Here is a 19,561-nt window from a genome sequence, read left to right on the forward strand (position 1 = left end):
TTCAGAGAATATAATTAGAAAATGCCAGGACACGCCAAACTTTAGGATTATGGTTAACAAGCGTTTGTGCTCGTAAGTGGTGCCTGCCATTGATTAACTGCCGTCGGCGACAATTTGTACACCGTAACGATTAGCTGCACGGTATCTGCCGAAGGAGCATTGTAGCTTAAGAACGCTTTGTGAACACGGACTTAGATTTAAGCAGCGTTGTGCTGCAAGCGTTCTTAAAGCTTTGAAGAAAGCGCAAGGTTGTAATACCAAGGCATCTTCATGTTAAACAAAAATATAACCGTCTAGTTGTAATGAATTCAACTGTACACACCAGCAAGCGAAGTCTAGAGACGTTACAACCAGCAGGAGTGTCCAGGCGTTGGCGGGCTTCATTTTGCTATGACGTTCAAATGACTTGGCTTCCCTGATGTGGCATCTGCTGGATGGCCTCGAGCACTGCACGTGTAGGGAGCTTTTTATTTCATGGGGACGCTTCTATGTGGCGAATACTGCACAAGGCCAGCTCCGACGTCGGTGTTGTGTTCTTCAATGTTCTATGCGTTTGGTTTGTTGCACTCATGGAATACCGCCTGCGCAAAGTGGATTGATTTATTTTCCTATTTAGCTTCTCGGTCTTTGCGAATGCCTGGTGAAGTATACGATCGTGCTCAGCTGAAGTGCCGCAGGCACTTTCATCGTGAGGCAAGCCAGGCTTCGGTCTGCAATAAATTGAGTGGGGAGTATGTAAAAAATCGTGCGTGAAAGACGTATGCTGGTAGGATCGGATGCGGGATGCGGGTCACCATTCACGGCATCGATGCGTGTAAACAACTTTTTTTCTGTTACTGCTGTGTTTCCTGGCCTATTGTTAGCATGCACTGTACGGGTCTGACCGAGACTCGAGTGAATTATACAGAATCTTTGGAGAGATCACGTCAGGAGTAATTTATTCATTTATTTTAATCACCTTCAAACGCAAATGCATTGTAGAGGGTAGTGGTTACAAAGCAAAGGTAAGTTTTACAAACTTATACAAAAGGAACGGTAGTACGAAAACAATTAAGGCAGAATACAAGAAATAACAACAACAAAAAAAAAACAAACAGCGTGATACAAAGAAAATGACTTGCAATATGGCACAGCTAGCTACAATGAAACAAATGCAAATAATGATTGAACAAAGCATGATCCATGATGGAAACAAGATTGGCAGGAAAGTGGCTCCAGTAACGTGAAGTGTTTGGTATGAAAGAGTTTAGAAATGTTTGTGCGAGAAGATGCACAACCTACTTTACTAATGTGGTCAACCCGCGATGAAAGGTACGTAGGTGGAGGGATGAGCTTAGCATGTAGACGATGATGATGGTAGACTTTCTGAAATAAACATAACCATAACCTAGCATAAACATAAGTGCAAAACTTTTCTGCATAGCGATAACTGAGACAACGCTAAACTGACTTTCATTACTGTTATGCTAGATGTATGAAAATAATTGGCTAGTATCAAACGTGTGGCATTATTCTGAATTGGTTCAAGTGCAATAATAGATTTATAACGGTGATGATCCTGGGCAGCAGTGGCGTATTCTAATTTGGGGCGCAGAAGTGTTTTATTAGAAAGCAATTTTAGTTCTGTTGGACACTTACTGAAATTTGGGCGTTATTAATTTTTACGGTGACGTGAGTTTTCCATGTTAGATAAGACGTTATATTGATTCCGAAATAACGATAGCATGAAACTTGTTCAAGCGTACTACTTTTAAGTTCACAAATTGGGCGGCGTTCATTTGAGCGAGAAACACGCATTATTTTAATTTATTATTGTTTAATTCTATAAGCCACTTATCGAACCAGCCAATTATGGAATCTAAGCGGGAATGTAATATGTGTTCGTTGTGTTCACTGCTAATTCGATATATAACACAATCATCGGCATAAATGTGAATATTACAAGAAACACAATTGGTAGATCATTAATACAATTAAGAAAAACAATGAGCCTAAAGCTGAGCCCTGAGGCATGCCAGGTGGAACATATGATGTTGAAGAATCGTGATCGTTAACCGTGGAATACTGAAGTCGATTGGTAAGAAAGTATTCTAGCCATGTTAGTAATGTATGATCGAAGTTCAATGCTGAAAGTTTGACCATAAGTAGTGTGTGGCATACTTCATCGAAAGCTTTGGCGAAGTCTAAATATATGCAATCAACTTGGGAACTTCTGTTCAGTATGGTGTGCAAGCGATGTGTGAAAAGTAGTAGTTGTGTGTCACATGAGTAGGATCGGCGGAAACCGTTTTGAGCACCCGTGAAGAAGTTATTTGAGTCCAAGAAGTTAAAGACGTTAGAATACAGTATATGCTCTGTAATTTTACAAGGAATACTCGTTAACGAAATTGGGTAGCAGTTAAGAGCACCGTGCGTGCTAGCAGATTTATGAGGAACCACCTTTCCAATCTTCCAGTCCGATGGTAAGGAACCATTATGTAGTGATTGTTGAAAAACCTTAGTAAGAAAAAGAGCTTAGCACATCTTTGTTTGTTTTAGAAGTTTTGGGTTGATGTTATCTGTGCCACAAGTAGAACACGATTTCAGAGTTGACTATTTTTACTATGCCAGCATATTCTATCGTAGCAGGAGACATAGGGGGACGAGCTCTGTGAGAAAAAGTGCAAAGCGCGTCTTGATCAAGAGAGCAAGAATTACTAGTGAAAGCTCTAATAAATATGAGAGGGCAATCAGCTGACGGTATGGGTTCACGTGAATCATTATTCAGTGATGTCAGGTAACTTTCATCGCCCTTAATAATGCTCCAGAATTTATTCGGGTTATTACACAATAACTTAGGTAAAGTAGAGTCATAGAAGTATTTCTTAGTTGCGCAAACAGAATTTACGTAATCTTCTGTGGCTTTAAAGTCCACTTCCCAGCGTTCAGTAGCGTTCCGGAGCTTCGCCAAACGAAACAGTTGCTGCTTTTTATTACAGAGACGTTTAGGCGTATTAGTAAACCACGGTGCTATAATGTGCGATACCACTTCTCTAGCAGGTACATACTTGTCAATGAGTTAGTTTACTTTCATAGTAAACATATCCCTGTTTTCTTGAACATCTCGAAGGTCAAAGTTCTGGAGATAAATGTCCAGGAATTCATTCAATGTTTCATTGATGAGGTCAATCGGGTTATTAATAGTTTCAATTTGGGTGGCATGAAAAAGCAAGAATGTGTGATAGTAAGAAGTGCGCGGCAAGGCGATACAAAAGAGAAACAAGCGCTGATGTACAACATAGTTTGTTCGACAAAAATAATATTCAACAGTCAATAGAGAGAGATTTTTATTGCAGGAAAAGTGGAGAGGTTGAAGTGGCCTGCGTGTCTGCACAAGAGGAAGAGAAGTGAAAGAGGGCAAGGGGAGTGATGATAAAGACAAATTTGGGAAAGGGTAGATTTACCACCATGCAACACTGCTGATGGCGCGAGTTCGCACTGATTTTTTGGGCGTGTTCCAGGATATCCGTGTATCGAAATTGTTGCACATTTTGGCAAGTGACCACTGGCAGAACGGGAAGCCCATAACACGTAGGCTTAGCTGGAGGCCAACCCCGAATTTCATATTCACATGTGCAAAACGTACAACTTCAGATGCTTTGATGAATTAGTCGCTTGACCGATTCTAATATAATCTCATACATTTGAGAAAGAGAGAAAAACTCTAGTGGCTCTAGGAAGCCGAATTTTGATTTACGATGTGGAATTCACTAGCATTTCAGAAAATTGGTAAGTTATAGTGAATCGGAGTACGAAGTTCGCAAACCTTTAAATCTGATCACAAACAAATATCACAGTTCTGTAAACAGGATTCGTCAAATATTTAAAACGGGCAAGTTTGTTGTATGAATTTGCAGCTTACGTAACATCGTTACATAGGTTAGGATGGTTTCCAAGAGCCCTACTCACAAATAAGTGGCATATTTTGGAGCGGTATAAAACAAATCAGTTTTATGTGCTTTAACTGAAATATCTAAGCAGTTCGCAGAACTGTGATATTGATTTTATTGCTGAGTAAGACTTACAAATCTCAGTTAAGTTTCTGAAATCCTGCAGAGTTCTAGAATAATTTTTAACAAACCTACAGCATAAATAAAAATAATCTGGTGGCTACAGTCTTTAGATCCGACCTTCTTTTTTGAAATGCCACAAGCTTCATAAAATTCGGGCCTGCGGCTGCTGAGAACCAAGATTTCTTCGCTGTACAGATTCAAGATTTTTTTCCAATCGTGTAAAAGATTAATTAATGCCGTTCAATACATTGCTGCGAGCAGTTTGTTTCCTTGACGTTGTCTGTCAGCTACTCTACAGCCAGGAATACTGGGCGCGCATGTAGTTGTGGCTGCCGCATGGTGGTTCCTGATGAAAAATTGACCCCCTCGGGTGCCCTTATTATTCTCGCTGTATTGCTTCCCATATAGTGTGACAGTACGTATCGGTCTCGTGGAAGAGAAATGTTCGTACAAACGATGAGTGCATTCATGAGAGGAATTAGTATCCTAAAGTGTGTAATACTTTAATGCGCGATAAGTATTCATCAGCTGTTTAATTAAATATTTTCCATAGGCCTTTATAAGCCGCACGAGGTCTCACGTTGTAGTTCTTGATAGAGCTATGTGAGTCTAATATTTGTCCCTTGTGATTTGCACTGTTTGCTTGACTTGTTTAAACGGGTGCCCTTTCCATCCTTTCTTGCAGCGGTGTAACCTCATTATGCTTTTGTATGTATGGTATGAAATACCGTACATGTATACCTTGAAGTTGTCTGTGAGGCTTCTCCCAACTAGGCCCAATATTGGACCGTTGAGAGAGTCGTGATATCCTTGGCAGAATTCGAAAGATGTTGGATGGTTCTTGTAAAAAACTAAGGTTTAAACTTATTACACACAGCGCATACATTGCATAGTCGTCGTTCACGGCATTGCCGTCACATTGTTTTTGTGGTTTTTGCTGTCTCCTTTAGCACATGGCACGTGCCAGCGAGGGGGGAATGGGTAATGTTCGTAATGGGAACATATTAGAACTCCTTACTTCTTGTTAACTTAGTGGCCTGTACTACCTATAACTAACTAATAATGATAATGAATTCTAAATATTTGAACTGCGTTAACTCTCCACTTCCGTCTTGTCCTCCTCCCTAACGCTATGAGTAAGATAGCAGTGCCTTCGCGTCAGGGCATCTTGTTTTATTCCCAATAAATACTCTGTCTCGTTAAGGACAGGAACGCTCAGTGTATTTTGAAAAGTGGATTTATGAATGAGGGTGTTCTGATGTACTGTTCCATAGTGTTGAGACATAATAAGGATGAGATAAAGAAACAGAATAAAAAAGAAAAAAGCTTTTAATAAATAAGCTTTGTTTTGGAGCAGATAACATTGCTTTTCCATCGCAGTTATTAGACTCCTTTCGATACCTCAGAGAGCCTGCGATAAGTGATGATTGCTAGAAACTGTTTTAACACAAAATATTTAGGAGATGCTGGCATCGTTAGGCCGAGCCTGCTAGTCTTTTCACGTAGATATTGTTACGCTCTTAGGTGCATAGTGGGTTCACGAATGTAACGCTCTTAGGTGCATAGTGGGTTCACGCCTCAACAAACAGTATGCGGGGGCACCGAAGAGTGGTGAACGAAGAAGACGACGTGTGGCTGGCTGGCTGAATCTCGACAGGCGCTCAGCTGATCAAGGCCATCGCTTCTAACTCTACCTGGCTTCAATGTAACGCCTTTTGTGGGCGCAACAATATATAAAAAAGTGAAATAGGAAGCCGATGCTGAACAATATAAAGACCACGAAAACAGTAACAGTGAGCCAGACATTCAGGTTACTTTCTTCTCTAAAAATAATTCACAACAGAAATAAAATAGACTGCACTGGAACATAAGTATGTCACGTAAATATATAAAATACAATTCGTAGAACAGGCCACAGACAACGCACCAGAGCTTAAAGTCAGCTGGCATTCATGCAGTAAAGACAGTTTACAACAGAGGTCACAGAAGAGACACTGGAAAGAAAGTCAGCTCTCATGGTTGCACTATATACAGTAAAACATGAAGCGAGGTCTCAGAAATTCGCAATAAGTCGGGCACATGATGGAATAAAAACTGCATTAAAAATTCCTAACAATATTGCTCCCTTCCAGAAATATCTTGAGGTCCACTAGCACTCGTCTTTGTACGCCTATGATCTTTTTAACGCCTATTTGAAGCCATGGGCCTATGACCTTCTAAAGCTTACGTGCCTATGGTCTATTGCCAACACAGTGCGCATTAAATGGTGCATTTTAGTACCGTGACGTGGGCATTCTAGTAACACATGATGCATCCATTCATTGGGTTGACCAGAAAAGCTTTGTGGACTAGCAGTGCGATACATTTTGTGCAGAAGATTCTTTGTAAGTGGTGTAGCGAGCATTAAGTGGTAAACTAGTGTTTAGAAAGGTGCACTATTCTTTAATATTCGTGAGATATGATTTTCGAAGCAAGGAGCAATGGTAAGTATCACCGAATATTTTTATCTTTGATCAAATCATGTTTGTCTGCAACAACTGGCTGTAGTTCTTGCGGAAATATAGAGCAAGGCGCCTTCTGACAGAGTAAGTCAGGCTTTTACATTGCCCTGATGTCCTTGTTGTGCGGCCTCATCAGCAGCAACATTGTCAGAAACTCTGTTATGTAAAGTTCTTTCACTGCTTCTGTAAGCTCTTTCAGAGTTTCAGAAACGAAACCCGAGCACTACGAACCACTGGCATTATTAAGAGATGACAGCGCTACCTGATAATGCCTTTCTTCATTGTTTTACTGTATTCGGTTTGTACCTTAGCACTGATAAGGCAAGAAGTTAGGCTGCAGTCGATGTCGCGTGAGATAGCTTATATATCTGCTTATGGTTTCATTCTAGAAGGGCAAGTGCGGAAGTAGGCCAATTACCTTGACAAGAACCATTTGTATCCATTTGTATCCATTTGAGTGCAGCTTGGGAATTTGAAATACATCCGGCGGCATGCCAGTTGTTGTGCTTCAAACATGAACATGCCTCTTGTGCGAATTATTCTTTCATCAAAAAGCTAAATTTTTGGATCCATGGTCGTCGTAAAGGATATGAAACATCTGCGTCCTAAAATTAGCGTTTTAGCAATAGATTTTCGTATGTCAGAATAACGATATTATTGGAAGTCCTGTCTCTGTCATCAAGTGCTATAGCTAGGGGATGGCTGTCAGGCAGGGCCGAAATGCGAAAAAGATGTCTGCGTGTTTCTACCATTCTCGTAATAATGGATGGAGCGGGGCGTGCTTCGGCAAATTACTAAAGAAATGTATGAAAGTAACCCAAACAACATCCAAACATACTTGAATAGTCCTGGCTATTAACCGCTGAAGCTGTACCAAAGATGCGCCGGAGAGCCCGTGTATAACTGGCGAGAAATGTGCTATTTTTGCTTTATAAGCTTGTTATGTACCACAAGCATTGCTGAAGCTGAACATCCCAGTCTCTTACTTGCAATTTAATATTGAATTCATTTTTTCATGTGCTTTATTGCGACGATTTGAAGAGAGTTGTCGGTCGAGTATAACACCAAACAATCTGTGTTGTTTTGCAATGACCGAAGGCTGTCCTTCGCGGCGAAGCTCAAAGTCTTTCAGGTGTCGTCTGATGAATGGTAGCGCAGCTGTTTTAATGTAGGAAAGGAACGGCCTCATTCCTTCTTCCTGAGAAATTAGTCCACAGTGCTATTGTCTTCCTGTAACGTTGACTGAACAAGGTTGGTGCGTGAAGCGGAAGCCGAACTAGAGAGATCGTCTGCGTATAAAAAGTAATGTAGTCCAGGTAGTGGCCTCCATAGTAAGTCGACCTTCACACATTTAAAAAGAAACAGACCCGGCACACTGCCTTCTGGGACTCCTTGGCTGAGATTATGGTGAAAATTTTTCCTCTTCTTCGATGAATAAAAAAAAAATTCGCCAGAACACATCTCAAGATGGCGGTCGACGGTAGTGCGTTTAGCATTGAATCAATATAGTGACACGACGTAGCGCCACCGTCGAGAAAAGTTATGTATGAGACGTGTTCTGCCACCAGACCTGCCTTTCGCGCTTCCCTAGGAACACCCAGCACCATCTAGCGGTGCCGCCAGGAAGCCTGCACGTGAGCTCCGACATGCACGGCGTGCCAGTGCGTACGAACACCTATAGCAACGCATCATCTGACAGCCGAGCTCCTCTGACGCGCTTCTTTCTGGGCATGCTGCGCCGTCTAGTGGGGCAGACAAAAAGTGCGCGCGTGGCCTCCAAGAAGCGAACCGTAATGCGCTGGTGCGTGTGAACGCTGAGACTTGTTCCCTCGCTTGCCGCGACTCAGTGACACATACACATGGGCCCAAGTTCGCGAGATGTTTATTGGAGAGTTGCACATACCAAGTGAATTTATGACGCAGCTCACTAACGCGCTGACGTGAAAGACGTTTGCTGAAAAGCGACACATACTCAGTGTTTTTTGGTGAAAACGAAGGCGAAAAAGCAAGACGAAGACGATAGCAGCAGCTGATTTATTAAACCATAAGCGTTTTTGGGCCTTTTCATTTTGTTGTTTATAAAAAACTAAGCATGCAATAACGCTCTTTTTTGGATAAATGCCATTCGCATAAAAGCTATGCATCTATTTAAAGAACCCCTTTTGGGTTTGAAATTCCACTTGCGTGCTCTGCAGTTTTCGCAGAACCGCGACCAGCTCATATTATCGGAAAAATGGCCGAATTACACTGCTAGGCTTGCGTGCGCGTTGTCCTAACGCCGAATTTGAACTTATAAAATTCTTTATAAGATAATTGGCCTCATCGGGTTTGTCTACAGCAGCGTAGTGACCCGCTCCGAGTATCACTGCCTCAGTGAAATTGCGCACTCGAACTATGTAGCCACTTATTCCATCGGAACCTCCGTGTGTCTTCCAGACATCTCGAGGTGCACTTCGGTATTCTGAAGCACCAGTCCAGTTCAAGCTACGGATGTAGGCTCGCAGATTGGTTGAAGGAAACAGCGTGTCCACTTGGCCCGCGTAGTACAGCACTTTACTCGTATTCAGGAGCAGCTCTACTTTTGCGCTAATGTCTGTGACGTAGTCAGGGGCTAGGCTGACCAAGAGAACTTTGTTGTTCTGTTGAAACTCGACGTCCAACCCGACGTGAATCGCTTCTCTGAATCCTGTCGTGTTGGCGTACTGATAGTATTTACGCATGTTTGCCGGCATCTCGGAGTACAGAGCGCTCGCTTGGTTATTGTACAGCGTGAGGTTTTGAAACAAGGTAGGGTTGGTGTCATCAGTGAATATTGTATGGAGCAAAAGTAGCAAGGCTTCCGGCGCCTTGCGGTCTGCCAAGAGGCTCCTCATGATGGAAAACTGCTTCGCGAAAACATCGCGGCCTTTCTGAGTGACCATCGAAGCATGGTAGAGAAATTCGCTGGAGTCTGCTATGTCCACGATAGGTCCCAGGAAACCGTCTCCGGCAACTGCTCCTCGAAATTTGAGAGGCACGTGCTTGACTGGCGCAGTGAGCAGCTGGTAAGCGATTCCAACGCCGTATCTTGCTGTAAAAGAATTATTGAATGATTAGTTCTGTACCTTTCATTACAAGAGTGTTATCATACCTTGCAATATTATACAGAAATCTCTTGACTAATCGTTTTTCTATGCTCTATTCATTAACTGCAACATATATCTGCCTTTGAGCAGCCGCTGCTGCTGTTCGGCCTCTGTTTGCAGCAGACGGCCCCTGTCAAGTAACGCGGATTTGACTCACTGGCATAAACGAACATTGGTGAGTTCATGCTTTCTCCCCGAAGAATTCTAAGAAATTTTGTTGCAGTAGGCTTTAGTCCGTCGGATATCAACATTCTCCCAAAGTAAGTCGACAAAATTTACATTCGCTTTGTTGATTTTCGCAGAAGCGTTTTGATAAATAAGTTGCCTCAGTTTATCACGAGAGAAAGATCATTGTGCAATTCCGTTATCACCATCGGTACTGATGCCTGCATGTCGACGTAAAATGGTGATGTTTCTATGTCAGCGCAAAATGTAAGGACACGGCATTGCGTTGGGTTTAACTGACTCTTCGAACGCCGGGCCAGTTGGCCACTGGATCATGCGCGACGCCATTAATAAAAGAAACTTCAGTTGTTGACCTAATTTCAACAAATTGATACACAAAACTTAACATACCAGCAAGAACAAGTATTTAAAGACAGTTTACTGTATCTTCGAATAAAATTATGCCGTAACGCGTACTACCACAATGGTTTTTATCTAATCAGAAGACAGATAATATATGCAGGGCCACATGTGTAATGGTACAGTGACCAGTTCAGAGCAGCTGCAGCTATGAGTGCATGTTTCAGAAAAGGGGCATACGAATAGTGTCTAAGTTGGGTAATATTCCAACATCATCTCGAACGTTAATACGGAGCTGTCACCGATGCTTGCCTCGCCAGATTTATCTCATTTATCTCTCTCTTAATCTGTAGTACGGGCCTCCGGCACATTCTACTACATTTTTGCAATACACATTTGGAATAAAATCTTTCACGGCAAAGTTACAGTAGGAGCGCCCTTTGCGCACACAGTGTTGTTTCTGTTGAGTTCTTCCTCCTGCCCTGTTTCTCTGTGTACTCACTTCTTACTGACGTTCTAATGCATATTGAATAACCACAGCTGCTCCTGTCAAGCACAGGAACAGGTGCTCAAAGTTATTTCCTGTTACGCGCTTGTGCATTTTTCATGTATGCATCAAGCAAGAGGCTGTTACAAAGGTGCTGTCTTCATAAAAGAATCTGCCTTTGCCTTACTTGCGGACGGCACTCGAGACCTGCGTCCTAAATTATGAGTGACCATGAGGTTACACGCTGAGCACAATACCTTCGGTTTCATTTCACGTCGCGGTGGCTGCATTCTGATCAAACTCAAACGGGAAAACACCAACTCACTATGATTAAGCGGCAGGTTAGATAACCACAGCTGATCTCATATAAACCAAAGTGCCACACCACAGATTTTGCGACAGGATATACGTCTAGGCAATATGCGTAAATCCCATCAGTAGCTACTGTTGAACTTCACTACGACAACTCGTGTGCTTATTTCAGAATGTTTATGAAATATGGGGAGAAAAGAAAAACAGTTGGATTTTCGCCCGAAAGGCGAAGCATCGATTACGATAGCAAAATTAGAAGACAGCTATACGAAGTAAGCGAATTTGTTTTATGGGCCGTATAAACTTAAAAACATTCGCTCAAAAACTAAATTAACAAGCACGGTGACACACGCGCACACGTAAACATGAACGCATCTCGCTCAATGACTGCTGAAACTCGCTGTCAAAACGCTGGAGTGTCTAAGCGCAGCAGCAGCAGCAGCGAGCGAATTGACCTTCGTGCTGCCTCTCGGTGCAACGCAACCTAAACGTAGAAAGCACAGCTCTTACGAAGCTACCGCGGCACTCCGCGTACTTTGTCCACGTCGCTGATCGCTTTGAAGATACGGCGCTCGCGCGGCCGCGCCGTAAGCAGGAGTAGAACTCCCTCCCCCTCTCCTGCCTCCCCCTCCCGTGCCTCGCGCGCGGTAGATGACGGCGCGCTTCCGCCCCGCCTTCCTCCCTCCGTCGCGCGCGCTAGATTTAGCCGCGATAGTTGGCTGAACCTCGCAAGCTTTTACTCGCACTTACAAGGTACGGTGCGTGGCGACGATGTTATCGTGTTTGCACCCTATACGGAACATTCCGCCTACGTCGATTTTGACGATGACTGCGACGGAATAAATGCACTCGGAGTGTCCATATAATAGCAATCGCAATGAAGAGTTATGCACATCCCACGCGCTCTGGGAGTCGGTCCAAGTTAAGGTGTCGTGAGGTGAGGCGGCAAAACGACACGCCGCATCTTATTAACGCAGCGGACTTCGGCGACGAACGCTCCTCTGCAACCGTCAACCAAGGCGGCGAAGGTCCGCTACACAGCGCCATCACCGACCACAACATCTAAGCCTTCGCAGGTCAGAAGGCTCTCGCGTGAGGGCACGTGCGCTTGGAAAAGTCATCTGGTGCTGTCAGAAGAGAATAATGCGCGTGATGGAGGCCATGAAGAAAAATGAAGAAATGGAGAAAGATGAAAAATGGCGCGAGAAGGCAATTAAATCAATTTGGTTTACCAAAAAAGACAGAGGATGCACATAAAGGCTTATACTTCTTGCCATTATAATATTGGTCTAGGGCTTGTTTCGTTGCCTCATCCCACAAAACAGAGATTGTGGCCGGCTCGTCGGTGTAGGGCATGCACATACGCTTACGCCGACTGATTAGAGAGCTTTATACTAGGGAACGCAAGAGACTTGCCATTCGTGAGCCACATGGACTACATACGTGAGCCACATGGACTACAGCCAAGCCAAAGCAGAATTTGGGTTCTCAGGTATACGCAAGCGTCTCGCGCCCCTAATCTAAAGCTCTCTATTCTATGTGCGTCCTGTGTTAAGCTAATCGACTAGGCAGCGACGCCGAGCAGCAGACCTCTCAGCGCTCGCGAAAAAGATTTCGCGTTGCAAAGGAAACTCGCTTCTGCTAAAGAATGAAGGAATGCGATTCTCAACCAGTGCACTGTGAATATACATTAAAGAACGTGCAAATAATAAGCGCGGTACTTGACGGCAATGCCCACCTCCGTACGATTCTCCGGCGACGTAGAAATCTCGCTCCTTGTATTCCGGGAACAGCACCAAGAACTGTCTCAGGAATTCTATTACCACTGCGCCGATGTCCCCGAGGCTTCGCGAGTAACCCGAGGGGTCTTTCGTGAAGCTGTAGCCAGCCCCGACGGGAACGTCGAGGTAGATGACGCTCACGTGATTTTGTATTGTTTCAAGCCGCTTGTGTAGCCTTCCGTCGGCGCCGATGGCAAGGGGTCCGATCTCGAGAAATTCGCCGAATAAGGAGGACAGACCTGGACCGCCTTGTGTCCATAGCATCAGTGGCGCAGTCAGTGGGTTTTCCTGCAATAGTTTTGCTCTTTGTAAGACACCAAAGTGCAGCGCAATTTTGTACAGGGAGATAATTACGTTTAATTTACGTTTTATGTTTATAATAGTGATTGTTGAGCGATGTGAGACATTTGCCCGGGTGCCAGGGCGAAAGAGACTAATAAGTGATCTTTAGGGGCGCATACAGGAAGTATCGGTAGGGTCATCTAGCCTGCTACTCAGAGCCACAGAAGAAAGGCGCGAAAGAGGGTCCGCTGTGAGGAGTTACGATGAAGAAAGAGAACGTATTTGAACACCATCACTTGCCATTTGAACTTAAAACACTCGCTAGTTAATTAAGACATATCTGACCTCTGCTGCTACACAATGGCACGGATTGCTGAAAGGGACAGGTTTTAGAATCGCTAATGCAATACAATTGCCCCTTGCGCTTGATATAGTACCACATCCATATAGATAAGCACGTATGGGCGATATTGGAATTTTCGTATTCCTTTCTTGTAAGCTTTCTGACCGAGTGTCCTCGGGTATCTTGTGCATTGTGATGGATTACATTATGTATCAATGCGTCACAAGATATCGCAACCTTATCATCAGGAGCAGCGGGCTCATCGTGCGGTCATACAACCATCTAGCATCTCATTAAAGAATGTAATCTGTTAACTTCTGCAGGGATACAGAATAATGTATATTTTACGATTTTTTTAATCTAGCGGACAGCAATTTATTTTAGCGACATGACAGTGCCGTTTGGCGTAACAATGTCAGAGATCGGGCTAGTTAGTATTCGATGATAAAATTTCTTGGCGTGGAAACAATAGAAGATACAGAGGGGGAAACGATATCAACTAGCGCTATCTTTCAACTAAAGCATTATTTCTGGTAACGTGCTATTTTTACATAAGAAGAATGCAGGAAACGTATTCCCTTTGCATAAAGCACAAAAAAGGAGTACCAGCAGCAAGCTATATCGATAGACACCGCCCTACAATTCAAGTGCCAGAAACGGCAACCATTACAATTTTGCGACATATTAGAGACTTCGAATTTAAGAAAGTTGCTTCGATAGTGGCTTTCTAGAACCTACTTCATTATTCACAAATTGCTAGTAGGTAGCTTAAATTGTCTCTGTGGTGCGTGCGGTCTGTGCCACAAAGGAACAACAGCGGCCTTTAGTCACCGAGGGTATAAACCGCGGTTGATCGCACTGAGAGAAACATGGCTTCACGTAATCTCGCAAAGTTCGTGTTTCTTTATTCTTTATAAATATCATTAGAATACGTCTCACTACTGTGGATTGTACAGTTTTACTGATTATGTTTGATTGGTGGACTTCGCAAGAGGAGAAATAAATTAGGTTACCAAAATTATTGCAGTAAAGATTATGGGGAGATCTGGAATGACACAGGTGAATAACGAGACAGAGCAAATGTAGTTTGTCGTTCCCTTGTAAGCTTCCTTACTTTGATTTTAGGTGGGCATATGTCTGACTGCGCCTGGGCTGAAGTTCTCGTGAATCTGAACGCACCGCATCTGTTTCACCAGGCTTTCGGTCAAATCAATGCAATATAGAGTTTTCAAGCGGTCAAAGGGATGGGAACACAGTAATTAGTTTGCATAATGTCACGCCATTTTCAGTGCGACATTATTGTCCTGACCAAGCGTGTTTTGCAGAATTGTGTTCTCGTTTTACGAATGCTGAACAATAGAAAATTGGCACGCATATCCTTGAATAAGCTGTCTTTATGTGCTAAAAAAATTCTTGTCTGTTTTTTTTGTTAGCTGTGCTGAATTCGACGCGTTACATTCTAAACGTAAACTAAAAGTTTCCGTTGTGGTCATACGTTGTTTGTACGTTAATACAAACTGAAAGCCCTCTAGACCCTACTGGTAAATAACTGTTTATTCCTTACCGGCGCAGGAACTATACCGAAATGCTTCACGTTCGTCTAGATTCATATATGGCAGGTGAGCCTTTGTTAGATTATTTCAAAGCAGCTACGCCGTTTAATTTCAATTGACAGTTTTAGCGACTTTTTTGTCTCAGCTTGGAGACAAGCCCAAGAAAAACATTTGCGACCATCTTCCCAAGTTTATAAGAATGAGAAATACTTTGCCTCTCAGTTTATGATGCTATAAAAGAAAAAAAAACAAGTTCGCTTCAAATGACCCTGTTGCCAGGCGCAACTGAGGCAGACACTTTCTTATCCCATATTTACAAACAGAAATAATGTAATGCACGTGCGAGGCAGAAATAGGTCTCGGAAGAGATCAGTACGATATGCGTTGGCAGTAATACAAATTAGCGAAAAGACTCCTTTGCAGCACGTAATGAAATGCTGCAGCAAGTTTTGTGAGTATAATAGAACAACGAAACACCTAATAATGCTAGGTGACATAAAGTGTAATTGGTTGAATATTGGGGCGAAGGTGCTAGTCGTCACCACTTAAGCGTGTTCAAAGCCTTGAAGCTATAGTCCTGTCTCGTGTCCCTTACTGTTACGTAGTGCCGTAGTCAGAGCCATGGACAAAGAGTATTGTCCTCTACAAATCACCCAGCGCCGATTTGGCGCCAAAGAAGAGAATGAGGACTGTCGCTGCAGTCTACAGGTTGGGCCAGCGTTATATTTATAAGTTAGCCTCTCTGGTACGTGGCAGCAGTGACAATAAGGTCTGTTATTGCAATTGTTCAGGTGCGCATAGGTCCCGGTGAATGCGACACCAAGCCGTATCGTGCACAGCGAACTTCTGTCGCAGCGTCCGAATTTCGATCGCATGCTAAACTACATTTTGATGTTGAATTTGTTCAGCTGCCTGTGTAAAGCCTGGTTGGACAAGTTGATCGAATGTGAAGGTCCGTAATACATACGCGAGCACGAACATCTTATCGCGCGTAAAAAAAAAACAATGCCCACTACGTTGCTATTATGAAAGGCATCTCTGGCTTTGGTGATTTTACGTTTGCCTTTAACAACGCAGTGCTCAAGTAGCAACGCAAATTTAATCTCGTAACTCTTGCTACGTGATGCCCACCGCCAAGGTATGCGGCCCAGTAAAGCTTGGAGCCATCTATAAATTGATATAAATAATTACCTGCGCCTGCACGTGAAGAAAGAACAGGTTGCTTCCAGCTGTCTTGTTCACAGTGATGAAACCAGAATGAGCTATGGCATTTGCCTCTTTTGCGAACAAGCCCACTCTGCTTTTGGTCCTTGCTTCGTCATACCTGTTCTGCTCGATTAAGGGCGTCAAGAACAGTGGTCCAGAATCTGTAGAACTAAATGAAAATGGCATTCGCTGGTTAATAGGCTAGTTATTCTGTCGAAGCGAAAGAAATAGAAACACGGGGTTAAACTTATTTTGTGATAACATTGCACATAAGAAATGTGACTGTATGCCATTTCAACCACAGCATAAGAAAGCAGACCAACTAGAAAAAAAAAAAGAAAATAATCCATGCAGCGCGTAGGCACTGTCCAAATCTATGCGAAGCAAAACATAAGTAGAGTAATTAATTAAATGCTTTGCACCTAACGGCGATGCGCACAATTCGGTGAGGAGAGATGGACGCACAGAAAAGTACAACACGTATTAAGCGTAATTTAGTAATTCTGCACCTCTTGCGTCAGAGTGAGACATGTCTGTTCTGGAGGATTGGCCAAGATAAGGCGAAATCCTAGGGGCACATACCGAATGGCTTAAAGAAAATAAACTAAGTAAAAGAATCCGCAAAATTTCATTACCCATTCTGTTATCAGATTGGTGTGCCTCAGAGGTACTTGTGAGGCGACAAATGTTGTTTTATGTAGAAATTTTACATACTAGGGCACGCCCATTCTGGAGGATGGGGCGAGAGCGGAGTGGCACATAATCAACGGCAAAATAAAATAAAATAAAATAAATCAAGAAAACCGTTAAATATATTTAACTATTCTAATAACACAGAGGTGTGCTTTAAGGATGCCGGTGAATATGAGAAACAACATCAAATATGCATGATAAGTTTCTTCACATCAAAACATAACGTGCAAGGCAGAAAATAATAGCAGGAGTTATTACAGTTCAAACCATAGTAAGTTTTACACAGACAGTGTAACCAAGAAAAAAGCAGGAATTTCATTCTCTGCAAGAGGGCAAGAAACAAAAGTGTGTCATATGACTCAACACCGACGACTTCAGTAGCTAATCTATCGCTTTCTTGAATAGCTACCTAAAAAAAAAAGATTTTAAGCAAATCTGTCTTGCAGGTTATTTGGCATATTTTTACCTCGCGGTCTACGCGTTGGGACCAGGCTGTTCATTTGTGTAGCCACGGCACCATGGTAAATAGAATGAAGAAAGCCTTGGCCTAACGTTCTCCGTCGTCCTTCTAATGTCCCTCATCTGGAGCTTTCTCTGGCATACGTAGCATTGAAATTGACACCGTGCGTATTTTAATCTTACCGTACGCCTAAACTCTCTACCATCTGAAGTTTATAGCAGCCGCGCGCTGTCAGAGGGTCCCACACTACAGGCTCAACCAAGAGCGTGCCTCACATAACCTTTATACAGTATTTCTCGTGCGGACTGTATAAATGTTCTAAAGCTTCAGCGCAAAAAAAACGTGTTTCCGGCTTCGCCAGTTACATAGATAACTTGTCACTGCCTTGATAATTATGGAGTGTACCAAACCGCTAAATATTTAAAATTTGTAACTATCTTTACTGCACAATCATCTACAGTGCCAGAAAAGTTGAAGGTGTGACTTTTTTAGTATATGCGATTTATTTTCTCTTATTCAAAGGCGATCGTAAAGTACAGGGGTCAGATATAGAGGGAGCATTTTTTTAGCGTTGCTCATGGCATGATTTCTGTGCTTACAAGAGAAATGTAATGTTACCTTTTTTTTCACATGTTACTAAATGCGTAATTCCAAGTGTGACTGTGTCCTCACTCGTGGCTGTCTAATGCGCAAGAATTGTTAATTTCACGTTTCCTACTGCACTTATACTTTCTCGTCGCGAAATAAAATATATTTGCCCCGAAATAAATAGCAGAATAACATCACACTCCATTTGAATGGATGAAATCTTATGCATCGATGGTCATGGTGCACGAAGGTGTCTCTGTTAGAATAACGTTCTACTGGAATTAGGGTCGCTAAATTGAATTTGAAGTATTGTGAATGACAGTTCGTTATCTTGAGAAAAAAGAAAACTGAATCTCCTTGTGTGGTATATGGTTAGGCGGTACACTTCATGGGTAGTCTACATAAAGAACCTAATTTAAGGTGGTTGTGCTGAAGGGATAAGAAAATGTATAGATTTTGCGCCAATTACTCGCGCATGAAAGATGGACCGATGAAACACACTCGTGGCTAACCACGTCACCTGAAAAACTAAACCAACTAGCCAACATAAATTGTTTATCACGGAGTATGATTAGAAGAAGTCAATATTCCTGAACTTTAGGGGTAGGATTCTCAGAGGTTTCTCGCTCTTAAGTGCTGCTTGCAGTTGGCAAAGCGCCATCACCAACAATATGCTCACCGTCCCGAGTGGCTGACAGGGACTCTTCCGAACAATTGCAGTGTAAGAACTTTTGTGAACACATGTCCAGATTTCAGGAGCGCTGTAAAACCAGCGTTTTCAAAAGTGTGCAGGGGTTACAGCGTTTACAGTTCCGTGAATTCACGATGTCAAACGAAAACATGATCATTTAGTTGTAAGGAATACAACCGGACTCACCAGCAAACAATGTCTAGAAAAGCTACGGAGAGCAGGAGGGTCCAGGCGTTGCTAGGCTTCATTTCAGTGTGATGAATAAGCTGCCTTGCTTACTTGGTGTGGGACCTCTTATAAAGGCCTGTTGTTGTGAACGGGGATTGCGGAAGTTCCGCGACCAGAAAAGGAAATCCGATACCACGGTGGACATTGACCATATCGTAATGGTAGTATCTGCACAATATGCATGCGAAAGTAGTGGGTCTCCCAACAGATACGATGCGTTTGTTGTAGCTGTTCTGCTCTTAAAACTGCATACGACTGCAGTATCTATGGACAAAACAGTAGCCTTTCTTCTTTACGGGCTTGATTAATGGCCGCGAACTCTACTTGTATAGAGAGTTTTTATCTTATCTGGACGCTCGGATGTTTTGCGAATGCGGCGTATAACGGCGAAATCCGTCGTCTGTGCTATGTTTTACAGGTTTCTATTCGTTCGTTACTTTGCAGTCCTGCAACTTCGCTTGCGAAAGTTTTTTTTTATCATATCCAGCTTTGCAGTGTCTGGGAACGCCCGGCTACATACGCTGGTTTTCAGAACAGCTGTGGTGGGCGCTTCCAGTATGACGGGAGGCATTTATCCTAAATAAGTTAACTACGCAGGTTACGGAACTCGACACCTGTCTGCAGCTTGATTTTTAGCTGAGAGGGTTCCTATGCTGATCTCTACAGCGATGTCATGTGATGCAGCTGCCGGTACCATTCGTGCACGTTTGAGCGCTTCCAACATCACGGGAGGC

General features: G+C 43.0%; 2 protein-coding genes across 4 annotated transcripts in view; one reads left to right on the forward strand and one right to left on the reverse strand.

The window, feature by feature from the left end:
- The window catches only part of LOC135912296 (venom serine carboxypeptidase-like), a 174,799-nt gene that overhangs the window by 28,997 nt on the left and 126,241 nt on the right, over positions 1-19,561 (forward strand). The gene's annotated exons all lie outside the window — the stretch shown is intronic.
- LOC135912338 (probable serine carboxypeptidase CPVL) lies at positions 8,419-18,939 on the reverse strand. The gene is made up of 4 exons (XM_065444762.2): positions 18,786-18,939; positions 16,153-16,336; positions 12,741-13,071; positions 8,419-9,623 (listed from the first exon to the last, which is right to left on the reverse strand). Exons 1-4 carry the CDS (start codon positions 18,845-18,847, stop codon positions 8,776-8,778), a joined length of 1,425 nt encoding a protein of 474 aa, XP_065300834.2. The 5' UTR covers positions 18,848-18,939; the 3' UTR covers positions 8,419-8,775.

This window comes from Dermacentor albipictus, chromosome 6 (assembly GCF_038994185.2).
Source record: "Dermacentor albipictus isolate Rhodes 1998 colony chromosome 6, USDA_Dalb.pri_finalv2, whole genome shotgun sequence".
In the NCBI taxonomy this organism is placed as follows: Eukaryota; Metazoa; Arthropoda; class Arachnida; order Ixodida; family Ixodidae; genus Dermacentor; species Dermacentor albipictus.

What these genes read in the sequence shown, in the direction of transcription:
- LOC135912338 (XM_065444762.2), bottom strand. Translation starts at nt 18,847, where the DNA reads ATGAAGCCTAGCAACGCCTGGACCCTCCTGCTCTCCGTAGCTTTTCTA. An exon ending in TTTCTAGACATTGTTTGCTG is followed by an intron (nt 16,337 to 18,785) that starts GTGAGTCCGGTT and finishes ATTTTCATTTAG; the next exon opens with TTCTACAGATTCTGGACCAC. An exon ending in TTCTTCACGTGCAGGCGCAG is followed by an intron (nt 13,072 to 16,152) that starts GTAATTATTTAT and finishes AAACTATTGCAG; the next exon opens with GAAAACCCACTGACTGCGCC.